Genomic DNA, 26,242 nt, shown 5'->3' with positions numbered 1-26,242 from the left:
GGGAGCGGCAGGCGGAGTCGGGGGACCGGCGCGAGGACCGCGGGCGCACAAGTATGCGGAGGGCCCCCCCTCCGGCCCGGGCACTCGCGGGGAGCACGCCGAGCAAAAGTTTGGCGGCGGCGGCCGGGACGGCGTCGATGGCTGCGCGCCCCGTGGCGCGCGGGGGCTGAGGCGCCACTTCCCCTCCGGCCCGGCTTTGTGTCTCGCGTCGGCGGCTCATGCGGCGTCCGGCCGCCTCCCGCGGCGGCCGCTGCTGAGCGCGCGCTCCGGGGCGGGGAGAAGGCGCGGCGGCGGCCCGGGCGGCCCCGGCGCAGCGGCCCGGCGCGACGATGGGCAACGGGATGTGCTCGCGAAAGCAGAAGCGAATTTTCCAGACGCTGCTGCTGCTGACGGCGGTGTTCGGCTTCCTCTACGGGGCGATGCTCTACTACGAGCTGCAGACGCAGCTGCGGAAAGCCGAGGCGGTGGCGCTCAAGTACCAGCAGCACCAGGAGTCCCTCTCCGCGCAGTTACAAGGTTCGTTAACGGGACGCGCGGCCCCGCCCGCGGGGAAAGTGGCTCGGGGGAGCCGTGGGCACCCCGGACCTTCGGGGACGGCGGAGGCGAGCCCCGCGGGGCGCCCGGGGCCCGGGGTGTCGGGGGGGCGCGACTCCCTCGCGGTCCCGCTTCCTTCCGCGGCGGTTACTTTTGAAATCGGCGTCAGCCGGCGGCCCCGCGGGGCGCTGCGCGGGCGGGTGCGGAGCCTCGAGTCCGGCGCTGGTCCGGGCGCCGCTGCCGCCCCGCAGGCCCGCGGGGAGACCCCCCAGCGCCCTGCCGCCCGGCCGGAGTCCTGCTTCCCTCAGTTCTAGGGTTTTGCTTTACAGTTAGTTGACTTTGTCAGTTGCCTCAGAAAGAGGGAGGTTAGCAGAGATTTTTCAGACTGCTGGGTTTGTTTCACCCACCCCCAAGTCGTGATCTAGCAGCCCCCACAAATGGCCCAGTGCAGCTGAACCTAGCCCGGCTAGTTCTTAGTGCTTATTTCGGTTAACTGAATAGGGGGGCTGGAGGCGGTGATGTGCTGGCCACGTCTACACTAATGCTGTTCACCCCCTGCAGGAATTTTTTTTTTTTTTAAGAAAAGATTGTTTGCCTTCCTGAATAACTCCCCCCCCCATCTCAGAGCTGGGGGGAGGGAGTGTGGGATGAGGTGGGTGTGTGTGTAATTTACAGTTAGCCTTGAGGAGTCAGAGAAGGGAGACAGTTTTTCACTTTGCCAGACACAACAAACACTGCTTGAGCAAGAACTACAGGAACACTTAAAGCCTGTATACTGTTTTAGAATCTCATTTAATGTAAATTTCAGAAACATAAATGATGTATAACTGCAAAGTAAGCACCATGTGGTCTTGTTGAGTGCATCGCCGGCCAACCTATACATATTTTTGACAGCTTTTACTTGTAATTGTGGTTAGTTTTCAATACTTACGCAGTTCTCCCCCAACCAAAAAAAAAAAAAAGAATAATGATAAAGAACTGTTGAGTAGTAAAATGTTGACAGTCTTTGCTGATAATGCAAATATAGCTATTTTATATTACTAAGAAGCGGCATGCTGGGTGAATATTTGTGTCAGTGTTTGTGTATACAAATATAAAACAGATGCCTTTCTGTCACTTCAGCTATTTTGAGTGTTTCATAGTAAAAAGAAAAAATTCCGATGAAGGAAAATGATCCACAGCTGATTGCTTGGTCTTATTTATTCTTCCCAATTTAGAAGAAAAGGAAGTATTCTTAGCTTACTGAAGCTACAGAGTTGCAGGAGTGAAAATACATGAGCTGTGCTTGGTTCAAAAGGAAAAATTGTTTGGATAAGCTTAGGTTCAAGTTATTTTTCCTTAAACTTGCTGAAATTACCCATGGATTTTTGTTGGTATATGAGTTTGGTTGTTTATTTACTTATTTATTAAGAAAGTATTAGCAGCTTTCCTGTAACCACTGCAGTGTTGCTAGACCAAGGGGGAAAGCTGCCTCCAGTAGTACAACAGCAGAACTGGACTTTCACACACAGGGTTAAAAGGGTTGTGCACGGTGGATTAAATGAAGTTGGTGCCTTGCCTTATAGTTCAGGAGACCCTGAGAGCAGGTGCTGTCATGCTCACCAGTGCATCCTCAGCACTGCGCAGTTACTGACACTCAGGAGAGAGCAGTACACATTTGTTCAATCAACAAAAACAAGTCATCCTAATTGTGGTGAGAAAATGAATTCCACTCACTTCTGTTAGCTTTCTCAGGCTTCACTTGTTTCTCTTTTTGAAAACCAAACAAAGTGCATACTCTTTTGTTCATTAGATCATTTGCCTCAACTGTCCGTAAAATGAGTTCACTAAGAGGCTAGTTTCTGAATCATGGCTTTTTATTTGCAGTATTAAGTTGTGGAAATCATTCTGTTTCTTCTTTCATTTGCCTTCTTTTGGTGGCAGAAGCGGAGGTGAGGGGTGGTAAGCAGTGTTATACAGACTGTTAAAATCTACATTTGCTTTGTAGTAGGAGATAAAACTTTTTATCTAGTTTGAGTGGCCTAAGTCTGTTTCTTAATTTACTTTTTTGCCATTTCCTCTTGAATTGTGCTGCTGCAACAGTTGCAGTACGATTGTGCATGAGACACTATTTCTCAAGAAGGCTACAGGCTCTTTTTTGGAATGGATTCACAGTTGACTTCTGTTGCATTTAGTTTGGATTTCACATCTGCAGGCCATTTAATGAAGATTTTCTAATGATATGCAGCTTTTTCCTCCCCTTTTCAAAGGCAAATAACATTTTATTTATTTTTTTAAAGTTTTTTTTTATTATTTATTTATACAAGAACCTGGGTACAGGTTAGATGCGCCGGAGGGTGATAGGATTCACCAGAGACTGAGCAAGAAACAGAACAGGCAGACTGACGAAATATACTGCTGAGGGGAGCAGCGAGCCAGACAGGAGAGGTCTGCCACTCCACGTGGGACCCTCCCTGGACGGCGGGGATTGAACCCGTGCAGCAGAGGCTGCGGACAACTTCACAACACGGTGCTCAACCGCCTGCGCGACCAGGGGAGGCCTGTAGATGACATTTTACTCAGTAGTGCCATATATCTGCATAGGTGAGCATTTGCATCTCCATTCCTAAAACTTGTTCAAATGCATGAGATCTAGTGACCAGATTTGGATTAAGGGAACAGTTACTTATAAGTGTCCCCCTTTTTTAAAGACTATTGAAAAAGTTTAAGTAGTTAAGATTCTATAATCTGTTAATTTAAGTGAGCATATTTAGGTATTCTTCAGTTTTAGAATGGGTGGCATTCCCAAGATAATTTGGAAAGTAGGTTATGTTGTGCTTCCCCTGTGGCACAAGGGGTTTAGACACAACCTATGAAGCTATCTGGAGCCACTGCAGCACAAATTCGATCCCGGGCCTGGGAGCTACCCACATGGCACAGCAGACCTCTCCTGACTCACCCGCTGCTCCCTTCAGCAGTGCATTTCAGTTGATCTGCCTGTTCTGTTTCCCTCTCAGTTTCTGGGGAATTCTCTCACCCCCCCACACCTCTGGCCTGTACCCCAGTTCTTGTATGCATAAATAATTTTTTTTAAAAGAAAGTAGGTTATGTTAACCCTAAGTGCATTTTGAGGTATAAAAGTCCCATAAACAGGAGATGGAGGGCTTCCCTGGTGGCGCAGCAGGTTGAGCACAGTGCTATGAAGCTGTCCACAGCCTCTGCAGCACGAGTTCGATTCCCATCCAGCCAGGGAGATTCCCACATGATGTGGCAGACCTCTCCTGTTGCACCAGCTGCTCCCCTCAGTAGTGCTTTTGGTCTGTCTTCCTGTTCTGCTCCCCACTCTGTCTCTGGTGAATCCTCTCACCCTCCTGTGCCTATGGCCTGTACCCCAGCTATTGTATAAATAACAAATAAATCTTAAAAAAAAACCCAAAAATTATTAAAAAAACAAAACAGGAGATGGAACGGGATGACATGGGAACCACTGTCCACTAAAAGAAATGTCTCTCTGCCAACCTGTCTCCCAAACAGGCAGACTGATGAAGCACACTGCTGAGGGGAGCAGTGGGCGCGGCAGGAGAGATCTGTGCACCATGTAGGACCCTCGCTGGTGGCTGGGGATCGAACTGGCACTGCAGAGGCTGCGGGCAGCTTTGCAACCCAGCGGTCAACCGTTGCACCGCTGGGGAGGCCCTAAAAACATTTTTTTTGGTAAATCCTTTTTTAAGCTTTTGAGAAAACTAAGTGCCCCAAACCAGATGAGTGGACCAAGAAGATGTGGTATATACCACAATAAAATATTACTCAATGATCAAAAAGATAAATTTGTAGCAATGTGGATGGACCTGGGAGAGACTACTAAAGGAAGTAAGGTAGAAGGAGAAAAACATACTTAATGGTGTCACCTATATGCAGAATATAGAGAAGCCAAAGGGTCAGAGAAAGCCAAATTAAAAAACAAACCTAACCCTTGAAAACTGTAGAAGTGAGGCATCCAGAGGGAGAAGGGAAGGGGGTGCAAAGGGACTATGGTGGCAGACTCTGGGTGCTTTGGTACTAGATGCATGATGGTAACTACACCTGAAGGTGGGATTTCGTAATTCTAAAAGATCAAAAACCATGTAAGGCAACATTATTTCAATTAAAAAAAAATTACCTGTTTTCCTGTGGGCCATGCACCAATCTCAATGTCTACACAGTGATTCTCAGCTTTGACTGCCCAATAGAATCACAGGCCAATTAAATCACAGTCTTTAGGGTGGAACCCACCTGGCATTTTCCCCAGGTGATTCCAATGTGCAGCTGAAGTTGCAAACTACTGCCCTAAAAATATTAAAACTGAGCCATTTCACCCATTTACTTCTTCCTGGGCTATAAAGACATTTGGATTAATTATTTATTTATTTTACCCTAAGCATAAATTTAAATTCTTGCTCTGTAGATTTTGTATGACCTGGGCCCTGCTTTTCTTATTTATGTAATGGAGATTAGTTAGAATGACCTATTTCATTAGGGGTATTGTGAAGATAAAATAATACCTATTAAGCTCCCACTACATACCTGGCACATAGTAGGTACTGCTCACTAAAGATTAATTTATCATCATAGTCCCTATTTGAGGTAAGATATTTTATCTCTTTCTCTTCTCAGGTTTTTCATAGTAAAATTTTGAAGTAGTTTGTTTTTATGGGTAGCTACTGACTTTCATAATACCTAAATGGGCCCCAAAGAGAATAGGTAAAATGGCATAAATCTGAGGAACCTTTCTCTGGAGAAGGAATCTTCCTTAATAATTTAAATCTAAAATCACAGTGTGGTTATTGATTAACTTGATTCTGTATCATATCAGATTAAGAGAGGGTGTAACTAACTGCTAGAGGTAGGCAATAACCTTGTGCAGTAAGCTTGGGGGGATAGTGTAACAATTTAATTTTTTTTTTTAAGTAGGGCAAGAAGCCCCTCATTCTTGAAGCATTGTGTCAGATTATTGTAGTGCTCTTGGTCTTCAGGCAGCTAAGGAGAGGTTTATATAATGTTTTCAATGCTCCTGTCCAGATAAGTTTTTTTTTTTACAACTATTCAACTTTGAAAAGTAAGTTTGGTGCTTCTGAGAGTTACATTGTTATTTAAGTGAGTTGTTCTTTGTATTGTGTTCTAAAACAAAGGACAGCCAGCAAGCTTGAGCATTGACACATCCTGTGTCCTAATTGCTTGCTTCTTTGTTTTCAACCTACCCTAAATCTGCTTTGGGAAAATTGTTTTCTTGAAAAATTTTTTCAGGGCAACACTTTTTAAATTCATTGATCTCCAGTGTCTGGTGCCTGGCATAGAGTAGAGACTTAATAAGTAATAGATTTATACCTCTAAATGGTGTTTTCTTTATGAATGTGCTCATGTAATATGGTGGCTAATGAAATGTAGTGGATGTGAGGACTGAGAAGTCAGAGCACTTGGATTTGATTGCTTGCTATCTTTGTTACCTGCTGTGTGACCTTGTGCAAGTTATTTAACTTCTCTTTCACTGTTTTTCCTTATATATAATAATCAGGTTATTTGTACTTTTAAATAAGTTGTCAAGAGACAGATAGCTTGTATTTTTGACTAGTGGGGAATCTACAACAGAGTGGTTCATACAGCTTGGTGATTTCAACCCAAGGCCCATGAGCAATGCAAGATGAGCAGCTATACTCATCTTTAAGGTAAAGTTAGGAGTTACAGCTATCAGTTAGATATTGTCTATTAAATGGACATTTAATAGTAAATCTTGCAGTCTAAAGGTGATATTTTCTTTTCTTTTTTCTTTTTTTTAAAGATTCATTTATTTATGCATATAAGAGCTGGGATACAGTCCAGAGATGCAGGGGGTGAAGAGGATTCACCAGAGACAGAGTGGGGAGCAGAACAGACAGACTGAGATACACTGCTGAGGGGAGCAGCGGGTGAAACAGGAGAGGTCTTCTGTGCCATGTAGGTTGCTCTCTGGCAGGCCAAGGCTGTGGATCACTTCATAGTGCTGTGCTTAACCCCTTGCGCCACCAAGGAGGCCCCTAAAGGTGATATTTTCCAAGACTGTTTGTTCAACTGTTTCTTTTAAAAAATGGGGTAGGTATATTCTTTAAATTCAGTAGTTTCAAAAGCTGTCTTAAAATCCATTCCCTGAATTAAAGATAACAATTTCCAGATACCTTTTGAAAACGTAACTCAGTTAAGGTTTATGATTTACACAAATATGTATGATTCCACACATTGCCTTTATTCTCTCTTGTAAATTGGGACATGTCAATATTTGACCATGTAAGAGAATTGCTTGCTATCTGTGAGTCTTTATTTTAAGTCCTTAGTAGATACTTACTTTAACTATTTTTTTTATCCTCTCCTGCCTTGTCAGGGAAAGTTTTTACAAAGTTGGGACAATGAATCAGGTTTCAGTGTCTCAAGTAATTAGTGGATTGAAGTTGGGATGGTGAAAAATATAGCTGGAAGGACCAAAAATAACTATTTCTAGTTAGTAAATTTTCAAGCTTTGAGAAAGATTCTTGTTCACATCTTTATGTCCTAAAAAAAGAAAAAAAAAAAAAAAGAAACAGGGCTAGTGAAGGGAGAGTGCATTTGGCATCAGATACAGTTCAAACACAACTCTGGTGTTTACCAGTAAAGTGACCTTGAACAGGCAAGTAACCTCTCTGAACTTCAGTTTCTTCAATTTTTATTTGGGGGTAACAGTGCCTATCTTTTGTTCTTGTATGGATTGGAAATATTGTATTTCAGGTGACTAGCACAGTGCTGGAACTCATTATCACTGGGTTTACTAGGGGAGACGACTGCTGTTGCAGGACTAGTGTTGGGCTCCTTTTTATTTGCCCAGCATTTGCTGCATCTAGTTAGTAATAGTGTTATTATCTGTAGTCTAAATATGATTCTTCTCATATCTGTCTGTTCAACTTGGCCAAAACTTTTACTGATTTAAGACACACTGTCTTTTCTACCATATTGACCCCCCTCCTTTTTTTTTCTTTTTGCTTAAAAAAAAGAATTGAAAACTCTTTACATGGTAGCAACTATGAGTTGCCATTTTTCATTTTGACAACTAAGTATTCTTTTATCATTGAGGACAAAATGTTTTTGCTACATTTGCTAGGGAGATTTGTGGGGCATTTTTTGTAATTTATTAGAAAATGGAAGTTATATACATGAATATATACATGAATATATATATAACTTTATAAAAAAACCTACAAACTATAATTTCTTTTCAAGACACTGTTTTTGAAGTCAGTTTATTTAGCTTGAACTTTAAAAATTAATTGAAGCAATTAAATTATATAAAATATGTAACATTTATTGAGTGTTGACTGTTCAGGTGCCGGACTGAGCATGGTACATGTATTTTCTTATTTAACAGGGACAGAACTTTAATGTGAATTCTGAGGCTCAGAGAGGTTAATTTGCTTGTCAGCGTCAAGATCAAATCAAATGACATTGAAGACTAATATGACTTCCTAGCCTGTGTTATTTCCACAGTATGTCATTGCCCTCAAAGTTATTTTAGTGTCCCCCATGACAGTCTTAATGGTTTTGGGAAAGTAGGTTAGGTGAATTGTATGAGGATTCAGGGTAAAATTTGGATCGTAAGTAATTGGTAAGACTATTTTTTTAAAATTTAATTTCATATATTTTTAACATCATTTTTCATTTTTGCACAATGTATGCATTTTCATTGGTTATATTCCCCATACAATTCCATTGTAGGGCATTATTAGGAAAAGTAACTTTGGTTGATACTGGAGTTGATTTTAGGTGGTATGCAGACATTTCATGAAAGCACATTATATTATGTAATACAAATGTGTGTATTTTAAATTCTCTTTCAGTGTTTTCTTGACAAGTCAAAGAGAAACTCTCAGTTTGATGCTAGAATTTCTTTCCTAGGTTAGGTATAGTTGTTCATTTGTCTTTCTCAAAGTTAACAGACTTCAGGTAGCTATCAACCTGATAGTTAGGATTTAATTATTGTTTTCTTATTTTATTGTATTTAATTTTTAGAGTTACCATCCATTATTGCCCTATGTCTGGTTTTTCATTTATCAGCTAAAGTTTCCTTTCTAGGAGCTTACTTTAGAGGAAAAAGTGATTATATGGCATTCCATAGTACTGTTACAAATTTTGCATGTGTATAATAAGAACTTGTGTGGAGTACATACACGTCTGAAGTCTAAGGAGGTGTTATATGATCAAATCTGATACACACCCCAAATTTTACACTTAAGCCTTTCAATTCCGAGCAAATGAATCACTTAACCTTGTATCTCCAGCTCAGCACAGAGCCATAGAGCCTGACTTCACCATAAGGTGCAGCATTCCTCCTCTACATCTGCTGCCTCTGGAGACCAGCAACACCCTCTTCTCTGTTTCTGCAGAAATGGGTGTTGCTATTTTTAAACAGTGCTGCATATTTCTGAATGATATTTTGTGTTCTTTGTTTTTATTGGCCTGTTACTGTTTATCTGAAGGACATGCCAGTCATTGTCCCTCACTAATAAGCCTCACTAAAATGCTCATAGCCTAAAGGGACTTGAGCATGAAATAAATTGCTCTTTGTAGCAGGATGACATATTCAGAAATACTGCTTTAACTATTTTCCATATATAAAATGCACAATCTGATAGTGAATAGAAAGTAGCAGATGCACCATCATTCTGAAGGATAAAGCATTGTAGAACATTTGAATGACACTACTTTCTTTCCTTGAGAATAAGTGAACTTAACAAATAAAATAAATATAATTTGAGGAGAGTCAACATTCTATGTCCCATCTCATTTGAAACCCCTTCTTTAAGTAGAATTTTTGATACAAACAGAAAAAAAACCCCTGCAAATCAGAATTTAAGAGAGCTTTAACATGGCTTGCATGCTTTTGACAACCACTATAGGGCTATAAAATAAATACTAAAAATAGAGGTTTAGATTATTTAATTTGGTTATGTAGAACAGTTTATAAAGTTTTACATTTTTTAGATTCACTATTATAAATCTATAATTGCCATTGAATCAATCTCAACCTATTAATACTTAGAAGGAAGTTTAATTTTTTTGATTATTTTTTAAATTGCAGAAATGTTGGTTTACAACACAGTACATAAGTTGGAAGTAAAGGGTCACACCTCTTCAGATACCACTCCCACCACCAGATCACACATAGCTTTTGACCATAGTCCTTTGGGTCCTGTCGCCCCTTTGCTGGCCACTCACCATCATATCCCCTCTGGTAGCATCAGTTCTGCAATCAGATATGTGGGGTTTGATTTGGTTTGTTTTGTCTGTTCCTCTATTTTATTTCTTTATATTCCACATATGAGTGAAATCATAATGGATTTTTCTTAGCATAATCCCCTCCAGTTTCATTCATGTTTCAAACAGCAAGATTTCATTTACTTATATAGATGACTAGTATTCCATTATGTGTATATATCATCTTTTTATGCACTCATCTGTCCTTGGGCACTTAGGTTGTTTTCATAACTTGGTTATTGTACATATTGTAGCAATGAATGTAAGATTACACATATTCTTGCAAATTATTGCCTTTGCCTTCTTCAGGTAGATACTTAGGAGTGAAATTACTAGGTCATATGGTAAATCTATTTTTCCATTTTGAGAAACCTACAGACAGTTTTCCATAAGGGTGGACCAGTCAACATTGCCACCATGAGGGTACAAGTATTCCTTTTCTCTGTACCTTTGCCAACATTCTCTGTACCTTTGCTCTTAGATATGGCCATTTTCACAGTTGTGAGATGGGATCGGATCGTGTTGTGGTTTGCACTGTATTTCTCTGATGACAAATGATGAGTAGGTCTTCTTTGGAGAAATGTTGATTTTAGCTTGTCTGCCCATTTTCTGATTGTTTTATTTGGTGCTGTAAAGCATTAAAACTTTACTGATGTTCAATTCCAAAGAGCACCTGCACCCCTATGTTTATAGCAGCACTGTTTACAATAGCTAAGCTTTGGAAACAACCCAAATGCCCAAAAATAGATGACTGGATCAAGAAGATGTGGTACATATACACCATGGAATATTACTCAGCATTCAAAAAAGATAAACACATGCAATTTGCAGCAACATGGATGGAGCTGGAAGGGATCATGCTCCGTGAAATACGCCAGAAAGAAAAAGAAAAATACCGGATGGTCTCACTCATAGCAGGAATCTAGAAAACTTGAATAAGGGACCAGGAAAAAGAATAACTATAAGAAAGAAAATATCAAAATCAACAAACAACTATGAATCAGAGACACTCTATGGGGATGGGGGGCAGGGAAAGGAGGGCTTGGGGTCAAAATAAGGGGGTTGTAATTGTATGGGGAATAGAAAAAAAAAGAAAAAAAAAGAAAAACTTTACTGATGTTAAACATCATTTTTATAAGAAGGAGAAAAGTAATTTATTTTATTGTATAAGGGATCATCAGTTCAAAATCCAGTTATCTAAATTTGATGTGGGTGTGGGTTTAGGCTCCTTGGTTACAGTTCCTTAAGTACAACATTTCAAGAATACCTGCTTCTGTAGCACTGTGAACCAAGAGTAAGGATATCTGAGTTTAACACAGCCAGCATATAGCAGTGAGGCCGGCATAAGTTACTTACAGGTTCTTGTCCAAAAAGTAGAAAATAATACGGATGTAGGATTTACTGATCCGTAGTAATTCTGAAATTCAGTTAGGCAAATGTTCCTTGTGTACTTTTCCAGGCCTGGGAGTATTTATTCATGTCTCTTTTCTCTTCCCTGTGGGTTATTGTTTTCACTTTCTGAGTCATCCTTCCTTTTTCATGAAAGTTAAGATGTCTTTCAAACGAGTTTTCTCAGTCTGCTTCCTGCCAGTAGAATTTTGGGAATCTGTGGCTGGCTGACTTTTCCTCATTTAGTACTGTATCATTTCAATTCAAACTAGCTGTGCTTCCCTTGTTAAAATCCTCTTCAAATTTTTGTGGGTCTCTTGTGAAGTTGTTGGGGTTTACTCTATTAGATAAAAATCAAGTTCACATTTTTTTTTGTGTAGATAAATTCTTCTCTTCCTGGCCTTCTGTTGAGACAAGAGGGGAGACAAGGCCCTTAAACTTCCCAAAGGCCTGTTGAGAGGATCTGTAAGTCATACCCTTAAACTTTAGGAGATCCTAAGTTCTAGTTGATTAATACTTTAAAACACTACATTTCCCAGGTCTTATTACCAGAGGGATTTCAGAAGTCAAACCCTGTCTTATCTTTAGATCATGTTTTTTCTTACAGGTCACTGGAAATGACCTTTGCCTGGAAGGGTTGTTTTTTTTTTTTTTTTTTTTTTTTTTTTTTAATTTTTAGCAATTTTTGCTGTATAGAGAGATTGAGATTTTCCAAAACCATTCCTACTTTTTGTTTAGTAGTCTTTCCCCTCAATTTACCTTTCTTTTCACAATATGCTATGAGCAGCAAGAAAAAGGCAGGTAGTGTCTTCAATACTTTGCTGGGAAATATCCTTAGCTGACTCCCCAGTGGGCACATTTTTCAGCTTATTTTAACTGCAAGTTAAAATTTACAGGTGTGTACTATATATAAATGTGGGTATTTTAAAAACTTCTGCCACTACATAATTTCTAGTTGTCAATAAAATTTTTGCTTAATTTGTGCCCTTCAAGTACATCTCTTCGAAGTTCAAAATTTTGTGAACAGTGTGTTCAAGGCACTTTATATGCTCACTCACACTACTTTTAAGACCCACTACACAGTTACAAAGCTGCTCCCCCCTTCCAAAATCTGTATTAGTTATCTTAATGCTTAGTAAATTATCTCCAGACTTAATTGGCTTAAGACAACAAACATCTTATAGTTTCCGTGGGAAGAGACTCTGTACCGAGCTGGGTGATTTTCTCTAGATTTCTCATGAGATTATAGTCAAGCAGCTGACTGAGGTTTTCAGTTATCTCAACATTTGAAAGGGAAGAATCTCCTGCAAAATTCCCGGTACAGTGTTGGCAGGTCAGTCTCACTAGGCATTTCTAGATGTAGTTTCAACATGGAACTTATAGATAATAGCTGACTTCCTTTAGTGTAAGAGATCCTAGAGCGAGCATGTGCAGGAGGCCAAGGTGAAAGTGAAAGTATTTTAGTGACCTAATCTTGAGAGTGATAGCCCATCACTCCTGCCGTGTACTTTTCTTTAAGATTGAAGCACTAAATTCAGGCAACACTCAGGGGAGGCGTTTATAAGGGCTTGAATAATGGAAGGAACAGAAGGCAGGGATATCATGGGCCATCTTAGCTGCCTGTCACAAGATGAGAATATTGTTATTGTCATTGTTGGCAATATCATCACCAAAGTCATCATAAATTAATATTTAATGAGCACTCTTTAGTACCAGGCACTATTCTACATTATTTTCTTGGATCATTCAACATAATACTTTTGTAAAATTGCTTTACTATATTATTAAAATGTAATTTTTCATATAATAGGAAGTATATTAAGAAGTGTCGTATGAAATCATGGCACTTCAGAGGGAAATTATGTAGTTGTTTAAATTATCTGCCTGGAAGAATTAAAATTAAAAGAGAGTTCCAGGAAACTGACATATAAATCCAGCTAGTAGACTATAAAGGGAAATAACAAATTGATACCATTATATCTTGAGGCATTTCAAAATCTGTTGACAGTATGTGAAAATTTCCTACTCCCACAAATTTTTCAGTAAGTATATAGGAATGCAGTGCAGTGTAGTTGTTCACATAGTATTTTCACTTGATTCCTAATATCCCTTCTTAATTTATAGGCTACAGTCCATGGTAAATACTTTGTTATCTGATAGTCAAAAGATGATTACTTTGTGGTTTTGCTGATGTTAGAAAGAAAAATATCTTTTATTTAAAGGAAGAGCATGGCAGTTTAAATTTGGCATGGTAATTTAAATTTGCTGTTTCTTGTTTAAAATATTTTAAATTTTGAATATGCTTTTGTGATACCAATACAATAATTAAAAACAGTACATGAGAGAGTATTGCGAAAGTCATATTTTCCAAAGAATTATAATTCCAAATTCATAGTATGATCTCATTCTTCTAAACATATTTAAGTCATTTGAAATACATGAGATAAGTATTTTAATTTCCATTTGACTACCATTGTATTTTCCTAAACATGTATCTGTGAGAAACTGGGTTGGGTAGTGGATAGAGATATTTTGCCAAAATATGTTTGAGGCCGTTCAAGATTCAAGAAGCATTTTGCTGTTGTCCATGAGAAGTTGCTTTTGAGTTTCTGTAAAGCTGGTGATTTTCTTTCTGCCTTAACTGCTCTCTGTGTGGGTGCCAAGTTGCTGCCCTGATGTTCACTATCATTACGGGTTGTTGTGGACTTCTTTTGGTAATATTCATTTATGACAAGTCTTATCTGTGTTTTCTGTTCAAAAAATCAAAATGTACTAATCTTGTTCTACAATATAGTGCAAGTATGAGCAGTGTGATTCTTCAGGACAATTACAGGTTGTCTGGTTGTTTTTTTTTTTTTTCCCTTCATTCACCATTTGCTCCCTGAGTTCGTTAGTGTCTACTGAGCTAAAGGATGCTGTTGTAACTGTCCAGCAATAGCTACTGGTGTTTGTGAGTGTGAAACCCTTATTTAGATCCCAAGATATCTTTATCTAGGGTTTCCAAGGCAGGCTGAGCCTTTAAAGAAAAACTGCTTTGTTTTTATTGCTGGCCTCTGGCTGTTCCCAAAATTGCCTCCAGCAACAACTCATTTCTAAGATCACATTTGGTATATTGTCTGTGACCCTCTATTCTTAAGGGTGGCATTTTCAATTTGGGCTTTACAGGGGGTCCTTGAACTTTATGAAAATATATGTCAACTTTATTTATGTCTTTTTTCCAAGCAGAAGCCATAGCTTTTACCAGATCTGCAAAACATCAGTGACATAAAAAAGGTTAGGAACCACAACTTAGGGCAAATTCTTCCTCTGGAGGTCTTTCCAAGACAGTCTTGGAATTCAGCCTCCCCTGGTCCCACTTCGTAAACCCTTTAGAGATCCTGTACTTCAGTACACAACCAACCAATGTTAACACACGCACACACACATACACATAATTATTCAAGCTTTTTTAAAAAAAGAAAGTAATTATGGTTGTAAGGGTGTAGTCATAGTCAGTGTTCACTGTTATTCCCCTAAAGCCCTAGCACACGCCATCATTCTGAAATTTAAAAAGACTCTTGATTGAGGTCTTAAATGGCATTTTGGCAAATTGCATTCCTAGAATCCATTAGTAGTGCTTAGTAAATAAAAAAAAAAAAAAACCCTTGCAATCATAATAAATTTATACTTTCCAAATTGCTTTACATTCGTATCATTTGGTCCTGGAAACAGCCCTATGATGTAGAGTAAAGCCGCATGTTAAATTATAATCATTTTAAATTTGGGGAAGAAGAAGTCACAAAGCAAGATAGTGACATACCTGGGACTGATGCTTTGGTTGCTTGAATCCTAACTTGGGACTTTTACTCAGTTAGGTTCCCTCATCAGGAACTAAAATGAGCTTTTAATAATATTCACAAAATGGAGTTTCTGACCTTGCCTGTGAGGGAATGGAGATTGGGGAGTATATGAAACACTTGTTTTTCAGATCTTGTCAAACAGTGAAGACTATGCCTAGATAGTGACTAACCTGGACTTTGAAAACAGGTCTTAGCATCCATCTACTACCCCCATCTCTTCCCATCTCTGTCCATGGAAGGTACTTACTGATGGCTGCTCCAAATACTAGTCCCTGCGTCATCTTTATAAGCCTCCATTGTCATTGGTGTGTTTATCTTGCTCTTTGTTGGATCTCCCTTGTCCTGGAGGACCAAGACTCCATAAGGATGGGGTCCAAGGGCAATATGGTGATAGTCACTGTGATGAACTTGGCTTCACCAGTCTTGCCCTCTATCGTTGGCAAAAATTAGGGGCTTAAACTGTCTCTTACCTCCAGGTGAATATTTTTCAGGCTTCTAATCATCCTGGCATCTAGACATGGCTTAAGCTCATGATGAGGTTCTACTTACATTTACCACAGGCATTTATCACCTCCTGATAGCATCTGTAACTTCACCTGAACATCACAGAGGGCTTTGAAGTTCACTACTGGGCTGATTTTCTAGCTGCACTTTGTAATTTCTGGATGTGGAAATGGAGTCACTCCTTAACAAATCATATATTAGTGGAACAGGAAAGACTATGGAACTCAGGTTGCAAAGATCAATGTGTGGATATGTTTAGGTGTGGCCCACACAGTGCTCTGAAAACTTCAAGGTAGTTGTCTGCTTGGAAGAAGAAGGATATTTTATGTAAACATCTGAATTTCCAATTTTGAAGAGTCAGAAATTCTCTCTACACTGGGCTACATTTCTGTGTGATGAATGACCCAGGTTTGAATGGGGTAGTGGGAGATGTTGTGGACTTCAGTTGATCAAAATTTCCATTTGAGAATCCTTTATCTCTAATAACTTTTTTAAGAAAGTGAGCCTCAGAGACACTGAATGACTTGACATCTGTACTGTCCAGTTTGGTTGCCATTAGTCATGTGGGGTCAAAAGCACTTAAAACGCAGCTAATGTCAATGAAAAACTGAATTTCAAATTTTAACTTAATTTACATCTAAAGGTTAAAACTAAAGCATTATGAAATATTTTTCTTACTTTTTTGGTTAAATTGAAGCAGATTGCATGGTATAGGTTTTAGATATCCATTATTGAAAATCAACATGTGTATATAATTAAACACAACTTTATTGTTTTCCTGGTACAACATTCCAGTGAACTGTTGTGTCATGTTACATACCATTGGTGTATCAGAGTGCAGATACACTTCCTGCTTTTTAAAGTATGGCTATTGCAAATCTTAAAATTCAAACTGTGGTTCACTGTGTTTCTCTTGGACAGTGTGACCTCTGTCAAGAGCTCAACAGATCACAGCTTGGAGGCAGGTCTTGCAGATATCCACAGTTCCAGTCATATTCCCTCTTTATTACTAAAGTATTGCCCACCTTTTTTCTAATTTGCAAAGCGTTTTTGTTATAACATATTCTTAAAAACTCCAATAAGAATTTGTTTTCCCTAATTTTTAAAATACATGATACAGAAAAGACTTTATAAGAAAATTTAGTTCTGTGCATTATGAGAAATTACAAGCAAAAGGTAATTTGGAAAAAAATGAAATTAATATTTGTGATGCTTACTTTTTAATTTTTTTCTCATTTTAAGTGGCACCAATTATTTACTTTTCTTTGAATTATTTTTGGCATGAAAACAATTTCTAACATTATTAAAATAACAAAATAACATTGTGATTCATTTTGGTACAAATATATTAATAAAACATAGTTTTAACTACATATTGTATCTTTAAAACTAGACAAAATCACTTTATACCCAATATATTGAGCTTTTATATTCGAAAAAAACAACTGTTTTCATTTTTAAAGATTTTATTATTTATATGACAAGAAATTAAACACTTCACAAATAAAACATTGGGCATATGAATAGCCCAATCAATTCTAGCATTAACTATTTTTTGTTTTAGTTATTGAACTTTGTTTTTTTTTTTTAATAAATTTTATTTTTATATTCCCCATACAATTGCAACCCCCCCTTTCTGATCCCAATCCCTCCCCTCCCGCCCCCCACCCTCCCCAAAAGTGTCTCTGTTTCATAGTTTTTTGTTGATTCTGATTTTCACTTTCTTATAGTTATTCATTTTCCTGGTCCCTTATTTAAGTTTTCTAGATTCCTGCTATGAGTTATTGAACTTTGAATTGTAACATATACACATAAGAGTACACAAATTGTAAAAATACAACATGATTAATTTCACAAGCACATCTCTATGACTTGTAACCATAACAATAACCCAACACAATATTAGCATACCAGAAATTTCCTTGAGCCCCTTTCAGTCACCAGCATTCCCTAACCCCTAAGTATTAGGGGTTTCATGGATTAATTGAGCCACTTTTTATAAATGAATCAAATAATAATATATGTTTTGTGTCCAAATTTTCTGCTTAACCATTGTGACAGATTCATCAAAACTATAACATATATATTATTCATTTCTATTAGTATGCCACTCTGTAAACCTGTCACAACTTATTTTTCTACTGTGGCTGGACATTTGGGCAGTATCAGTTCCTGCTATGAATGTTCTAGTTCTTTGACTTTTTTTTTTTTAAAGAACTAGCAGTTTCATGATGTGCTTGGTGACTATTCTGAGTGAGAGAATGCAACTTAATGACTGAGTCCCCACAAAATTGTTATTTTATTATTGCTCCTTTATTAGCTCTAATATTACCCTTACAAGTATTGTATGTTAGTACTGTTTTACTACCAATACAAATTTAAAAATATGTCCAAAAGTGAAAACAACTCAAAATGTTCAGAACACAAGCACTGGTATCATTGGTTCAACCAAAGATAAGCCTCAGGGACTGTCTGGATATGAGGTGGCTTATTTATTCTCAATTAATTATCATTTGTGCTCATTTGGTTTTTCTTTTTTTCCACTTGTATTGTGTAGAGGGGTCATTTTGAAAATTCTTAATTTATTTAAACAGCAGAATTACAACAGGCCTACTTACTGCCTTTTGCTAAATTAATTTCCTGAAACACATTTATAATTCCCCTGGTTTGGAAATACTCCCTTTTATTGGAAGTCTCCAAAGTGTAACTGAGCATTCAGGAGGATTGTTAGGAAGTAAAATAAAATGGTGAGTGGTTAAACTAGCCTTAAAATTCCTTGTCAATTAACATTTTGTGATTTTTAAAGTCTGAGGTGCTAGATTAGGTCAACAATAATGAGTTAGCTGTAGTGAACTAATGCACAACAGTTTGTTAACACAATAAAATTTCACAGTAAGAGTTTGCTTTATTGTATAGGAGTGGTAGAAAGGCAGTGATGTTCTTGGAATTGTCTGTGAAAATCTCTATTTTTTTTAAATTTCTTTTTTTTAAAGATTTATTTATGCATACAAGAACGGGGGTACAGGCCAGAAGTGCAGGATATGGGTGGATGAGAGGATTCACCAGAGACAGAGTGGGGAAAAGAACAGGCAGATCTACTGAAATACACTGTTGAGGGGAGCAGTGGGCGAGACAGGAGAGGTCTGCTGCACCATGTGGGTAGTTCCCTGGCTGGGGATCGAGCTCATGTTGCAGAGGCTGCGGATAGCTTCACAGTGCTATGCTTAACCCCTTGTGCCACCAGGGAGGTCCTGAAAATCTCGTTACTGTTTAAAAAGATTTATTTATGCATACAAGGGCTGGGGTGCAGGCCAGAGGTGCGGGGAGGTAGTGAGAGGATTTACCAGAGACAGAGTGGGGACAGAACAGGCAGATCCACTGAAATACACTGCTGAGGGGAGCATCAGGCGAGAGAGGAGAGGTCTGCTGTGCCATGAGGGTCACCTCCCTGGCCAGGGTTCAAACTCATGCTGCAGTGTCTGTGGATAGCTTCATAGTGCTGACACTCAACCCCTTGCACCACCAGAGAGGACCCCAAAAATCTCATTACTTTTGAAATGTTATAGTCGAACTTGTTTTAGGTTAGCTTTGTCTTCATAAAAATTATGATAGAAAAAAGTTGGCTAATAAAATATTTGGATATACCAAATAGGCACCACTTTAAAAAAATAGATTTCTTTATCACTTAGGAACATAAAAATAAAACTCATGGAATTAGCAGAGGATTTCTATTGGTGATTCAGGCAGGCCCAGAAAGTATTAATATTCAGAAGCAGTAGAATTGCATTTCTTGAAATCTTCTTTAATTCAAGATTTTTACTAATACATAATGGCTCCCCCCATAACACTAATTAAGTCACACCTGTAAGATTTTGATGAGAAATTACTCAAATAGCTAACAACAAAAACAACAACTACAAAACCCAGACAAGTGCTTCAAGACTATACCAGATATTTAGGGAGACACTTTACTTTCAGCTCACTTGGAGAACTGCTTGGTAAATTGTATAAATACCTGAAGTTATAAAATTATAACTTGATTTTCTTAAAATATAATTCATTATATATATTATACAACATAGTATATTATATATCATTTATTATATTTAACAGCTAATTTCTGAAAATTGGACTTAAACTGTAAAATTCTTTATTTAAAAATTTTTTGTTTCTGTTTTCTGAAACAGAAGTTAGCCAAAGAAAATTATTATTAGTTTAGGATAGTTCAATCAAAAAGTTATGGTTTGATATGACCAAAGTTACATCAGAATCTATGTTAGTTTTTGTTTTGTAACAATTTCAAAATCTCAGTGACTGTCAGTAACATCTATGTTCATAGGTCAGCTGTTTGGCTGTGGTTTGGTTATTATTGACTGGGCTTGGCTGGCCATGACTTGCTTGGACAATAAGATTTTGGTCAGTTTCAGGCAGCCTGTGAATGCCTCCTTTCTACGCCCTGTGCCACAAGGATTTCTGTCTACCTGAGGTTGTTCTGCTGAGGGTGGATCACACAGCATCAAGGACGAGTGTTAACACGCGGTGTCTTGTGAAGCCTTGGCTTGGAACCGGCTTGTTGTCATTTCTGGCCACATTCCATTTTCCAAACAAATTACATGATCAATCCCAACTTTAATGGACTGTGTTTGGGAAGAATTTTCTACCCACAACAGTAAAGATTACCAGGAAGATGACCTGTATGGATGTATAATTACAACATTGAGGGTTGAAGAATTTGGAACTATGATTGGATCTACCAATCAAATTCAAAATTCGTACAGCCTGAGGTCAAGGAAGAAAACTCCTTTTATATAAAAAATAATTTTATAGTAACTTGATACAGACTTTCAAAAGAGATTAGCATTAATGCACATAATTTTAGTCCTATCTGTATATTTCTTAGCAAAGGGTATGGGCCTATAATGAACAAAAAACAATAAATTATATGTTCTTTATTGAAAAAGCTTCCTTTCATGAAGTACCTACTGTCCACAGGCTTTCTTGGGAGATATAATATTAATTATACATGTTTTGCCATCAAGAGATATAATATAAATGAAATTTCTATTGGATTTTTATGACTCTGGTCTCTGTGGTAGAATAGGTAGAACTTCTCTACCAAAGTATTTCAGCACTTAATATATGGATTTTACTAGAAAGAGCAAATAGGATGAAACATATAATTTATTTTTATATAGTAACTTATATGGATAAAAAGAACTTAGAACAGTTAGATCACAGACCCATGGGTAAACTTGGGCATTTTGAAATTTTTTGCAGCTTCTTGAAAACATACGTTATGCTTTGCTTTTAAAAAAATGTTGCCTATTCATTTTGCTTATTTTATAAAAAAATTTAAAAAATTATATCAGTATTTACTTGAAGGTTTTATCACCTACTATGGCAAGTATATATGTTTACACTTAAGAACTTGAAAAAATATGGAAAATTCATAGAGGCAGATGCCCTGTCTTTTTGTGAATCTTTCTTACTGTTTTTTAAAATGATTTATTTGTGTATATATATATATTTTTTTTATTTTTTAAATTTACCTTTGCTTTATAATATGAAATACATTTTGGGAGTGTAGCTTTATACCTTAATATATGCATATAACTCTGAACCCACCACCAAAGCTCACTGTCCCCACCTACTCTTTCTATCTTCTTCCCCTTCTCCATGTGTTTCACAGAGTCTGAGTTGCTTTTATTGTGATTTGTTATTTCACTTGTTTATTTCTATTTCACTTATGAGAGAAATCATTCAGTAATTGTCATTTACTTTCTGAATTACTTCCTCTTAACAAAATCACCTCAAGTTCCATCCAAATTGTTGCTAAAGGAAAGATTTCATCTTTTTATAGCTGAGTAATATTCCATTAAGTGTATATGCCACATCTTCTTTATTCAATATCTGTCTGTGGACAATTAGGTTGTTTCCATGTCTCGCATATTGTTAATAATGCTATTATGAACAGGGAGATAGGAATAAAGTACATATCTCATTTTGAATTAGAAGTATTGCAGGATCATATGATATTCCCATTTTCAGTTTTTTTTTAAGAACTCCATATTGTTTTCTAAAGAGGGTGTACCAGTTTATAGTCCTACCAATGGTGTAAGATAACTTACTTCATTTTAATCATTTCTTTAAAACACCTTTACATTTCAAGTTGCACACTTATTAATTCTTTCCATTTAATGTGAGATTGTGTATGTATGTGACTAGTCAGTTCTTTTATTGACTTTTTTTAGTAAGAATACCCTAATGCCAATTTGTTTGCATTTTTACTTTCTAAAACTTGATTCTTGATGTCTCATTTTAAGAATTCTCTACTAAAAAAAGAAAAGCTAAAGACTGGTCCATAAGTACCCAAATATGGCCTTAATTTAGAGGTGGATATTTCCTATGAGTCGTCTTGACATGCTTTTTGTGTATATAGTAGAAAAAGCAAATAGAAAAGGCAGGTTATTTTAGGACATGTTCTTTTCTGTACCTTTGTGAACAGTGCCTACTCAGAAAACTTTCAGAGTAGGAACATGTAGATTCTTGTTAAATTCTAGTAAGTGAAGCTCTAATGCTCTATGAAACCAGTGAATAGTTTGCCAGTTTCCAGTGTATTTGTTCTCCAATTTAAAGAAATGCTTCTTGTCATTAACTTAGTTTCTTTTGCTATATGTTGATATGTAAAGAAAATCTGGCTTTATTTTCAGTATTTTTCATCTCTTTTCTCTCTATATGTGTTTTATAAACATAAATATATATTGCATATGTTATTCATAAAAATATTGATATATACATATATTTATTTCATATAACACTTTATTAAATAGTCTGGTTAGTACCATACAACAGACAACAAATAGAACATGTCTTTTGACTACTTAATTCTTTCATAAAGCAAAAGCCTTTCTTTCCAGGCCCCTTAGCATTTTAACTATAATAGATTACATTTTTAACTACCACACATACAATTATTTCTTGATTCTGAGTTTTATCTCAGTATATTTTAAGTAATTTCCTCTTTCTAGGCCTATTCTAATATTAATCAGCTCTCTTGAAAAAACTGCAAACTGTTAACATGACGTAGGCTATATCGATAAGATTTTCATATAGTTGTGTTTACTAACTTTCAAAATAAATATCCTAAATCTCATTAATCTAATATTTCTATTTTTAACTTTCTAGTCTGACTTATCATCTCTTTACTGGACTAATTGCAGGAAGCTTGCACCTAGTTTTCTTGCTTTTACTCTTACCTCCCACATATTTAGCCCAGAAATTTACAATGATTATTCTTTATAATATTTAAATTAAGTCATGTTATTTCCCATACGTCTTTGATTTTTCTTTTTTTCTTTTTTTTAGAGGCATGTTTTATTTATTTATTTGTTTGTTCATTTGTTTTGTTTATACATGCACTGGGTACAGTCAGAAGCGTGGGAGGGTGAGAGAATTCACCAGAGCCAGAGCAGGGAGCAGAACAGGCAGAAGGACCGAAGTACACTGCTGAGGGGAGCAGCGGGCGGCAGGAGAGGTCTGCGCGCCATGTGGGACCCTCCTCCTGTGGCCAGGGAGCAGCCGGGGATCAAACCGGCACCGCAGAGGCCGTGGACAGCTTCGCAACCCAGCGCTCAACCGCTGCGCCCCCGGGGAGGCCCTCCCATAAGTCTTTGGGGGAAGTTTCTCTTACCACTTAGTTGTTCTTTACTCACAACATTTCAGCCATGTGGAACTTTTAGCTATTTCAGTGACTCACAGCCTTCTCAGACATAAACCTGCTCTCCCCAACTCAGGCCTTTTGTTCCCTGACACATGTTTGTCATGTGCTCCTCTTTATGCAGATCTCAATTCAGATATCAACTCCTAGAATGGCAGCCATATTTGTTGTTTATTGCTACCTTACAAATTACCTCCCACTTTAGCACCTTCAGACAACAAACATGCACACAGTCTGCTGAGGGTTGTGAATACTTAGCAGGGCGGTTGTGGCTCAGGGTTTCTACTGAGGCTGTGACAGAGCTGTTGGCCCTGCTGCAGTTGTTTAAGAGTCCGCTGGGAGAAGAGCCACTCTGGAACTCATTCACAGGCTTGTTGGCAGGAATAGTTCCTTATTTTTGGACAGATAACTCAGTTTCTCACTGTGGAATGCCCCTCCATACATTGACTGAGTGTCCTCAGGACCTGACAACAGACTTCCCACAGAGTGAGGGAGCTGACAAAGGAAGAACTCCACATAGGTGCTCCTAAGAACTCCACTCTTTTATAGCCTAGTCTTGGACGTGAGATAATGTCATTTGTTCTGTGTGATGTAAATCACACAGACCAACTCCGGTAGAGTGTGGGAGGAGAATACCAAGGGTGTGAGTACCAAGAGGTGGAGATCATAGGGACCAATCTGGAAGTCTGGCCACTACAGCAGTCTGGCCTCCCATGGGGATTTCACTGGTACCTTCAAGAAGCCTGTCTCATTCATATTTTTTGTTTTTGATTTGTTTGTTATTTTAAATTATATTTTTGTTCTTTTGTATTTTGTACTCTGAACAATCTATAGAAGTCATGATTACATCTTTCTTTGTTATAACAGTCCATATAAGAGCAGAAAAATAATTTATCTACCCAAGCATCCTTTATCCCATTCTATATTATTTTCTTATTTATACTGATGACTAACTGAAATTTCATGTTGTGATTCCTTGTTTATTTCTTTGTGTCTGTCATAAAACTTTGAATTCAGAAAACTTGTATTTCTTGTTTACTAATTTCATTCTTGCGTTTAGAACAATACCTAAATAGAGTAGTCAAAATTATTTGACAAATGAGTAAGTAGGTTTATCTAGAAATTTTAATTTAACCATTTAACATAGAAATGTTTCTGTATGCATCACTGTGTTCTAAACTTGAGCATACTAATTTTAACTTTTACTAGTTTAAGTAATATGTGCTGATTTTGACATCCATAGAAGACGCTGTGCTAGACACTCTGAAGTTACAAACACAAAGCATGGTTCCTACCCACAAACAAGGAGGGCAATGTGGTGTAGGCCACATGAATACAAATAAAATAATGAAGAGGGGAACTCCCTGCTGGCGAAAGGGGTTAAGCACAGCACTGTGAGGCGGTCCACAGCCTCTGCAGCATGGGTTCGATCCCCTGGCCAGCCAGGGAGTAACCCATGTGGCACGGTGGACCTCTCCTGTCGTGCCTGCTGCTCCCCTCAGCATTGTGTTTCGTTGGTCTGCCTGTTCTGCTCTGGGCTCTGTCACTGGTGAATCCTACACTCCCCCACCCCAAACCCCCTGCGCCTCTGGCCTGTGCCTGAGCTCTTGTATGCATAAGTAAATAAATCTTTAAAAAAAATAATGAAGAGGGAATTGCAGGGCCAAGGAAAATGTGAGAATTAGAGGAGGCAACACTTTATAAAATTGCCTGTTCATGGCTTACTGTCAGTTACTTTGTTTTCTAATACTGTGTTTTAAAGCATCCCCAGAATCTAAGAAGGAAAGAAATCTTTTTGAAGAAAATCACAAAAGTTGTTCTACCTAAGTAGAAATGGTAAATTAGTTATAATTTTTTTAAAAAATGACATTGCTGTAATGATTAAACACATTTATATTTCATTATATGTGGTCATCATATATAGAGCATTTTATCCATACATTAAATTACTCTAGATCTATGTATTTTTTGGGAACTAGTTCTCTAAATGGTGTTTATTTTTGTAACTTTTTTTTTTTTTTTTTTTACTGTGTTCTGGTTAGCATCTCACTGTGCTTACTCTGTCTCCCTTTCTTTAAAGTCACTTCATCTATTTTTGAAAGCCCAGCAAACAAACTTGGTAGAATTATGTATAATAGAAATAAATAAGACACTGAAAAAAAGTTTTCTTTCAAGTAGTTAAGTTGTAAGGGCTGATTATTTTTAGTTTAACTATTTGTGGTCTATTTTTACATCTTTCAGAGTCTTACCAATGTTTTTAACAAATTTAATATATTATTTTACTTAGGTTTTCTGTTGAACTTTATATCTCTGTTCAATATGTCATACCAGTTTTGAAATTAGATTGATCATACATCTGCCAAATTTTAGTTTTATGTCCTTAAATAAGTTGTTGAATCCCTGTCAACCTAATTAAAAAAAGAATCCTATCTTCCTTATAGTGTTGCTATAAAGAGGGAATGAATAAATATGTGAGGGTGCTAGAATGTTCCTTGGCAGTCTGTTTCTTTTCTCTTGTGGCATTGAAGCAGGGGTGTTCAGGACGGGAGGATGGGATGGCCGTGATGGCCATCCATCTGTCTGGGTTCTTAAGACAAGAGAGGCTCTAAAAAGCACCCCAAAAGGTCAAAAGTAAAAAAAAAAAAAAGCAAAACCAAAGACTATAGCAATACAATACCATGTAATACGGACCTGTGAGATATAGCTAATCAAAGGACAGTGCCTGATAAGAGCACAGGTCACTGTCTGTGGGTTCTCACCTGCACACACAATTGCAAGAGATCTCAGGATCCAGGAACAACAACCATGGGGTTTATTTTACAAACAGGGGAAGCAAAGAGCTTACTGTAGCTACAAGTGGCTGACATCTCCCCAGGATAGCGTCCACCAAAAGTACAAGCAGTGTATGGCCACTTGTCAACAGAGGTAGACCACACTGGCCAGTAATGATGGTTACCACTGGTCACCAGGAGTGCTGGACAGCACTGGC

At 37.8% G+C, this 26,242-nt stretch overlaps 1 protein-coding gene across 2 annotated transcripts in view; it reads left to right on the top strand.

The window, feature by feature from the left end:
• Positions 1–329: 329 nt before the first annotated feature.
• The window catches only part of GOLIM4 (golgi integral membrane protein 4), a gene marked incomplete at both ends in the record, with an annotated part of 106,025 nt that continues 80,112 nt past the window's right edge, over positions 330–26,242 (top strand). For both annotated transcript variants that reach the window (XM_084232394.1, XM_084232393.1), the window contains one exon: positions 330–516. In XM_084232394.1, the coding sequence (XP_084088520.1) occupies positions 330–516 (187 nt within the window). The remainder of the gene's footprint in view (positions 517–26,242) is intronic.

The sequence above is a fragment of the Talpa europaea genome (assembly GCF_964194135.1).
Source record: "Talpa europaea genome assembly, chromosome: 4".
Classification (NCBI taxonomy): domain Eukaryota; kingdom Metazoa; phylum Chordata; class Mammalia; order Eulipotyphla; family Talpidae; genus Talpa; species Talpa europaea.
Note: the sequence above shows the minus strand (reverse complement) of the source record. Positions and strands in the feature narration are given on the sequence as shown.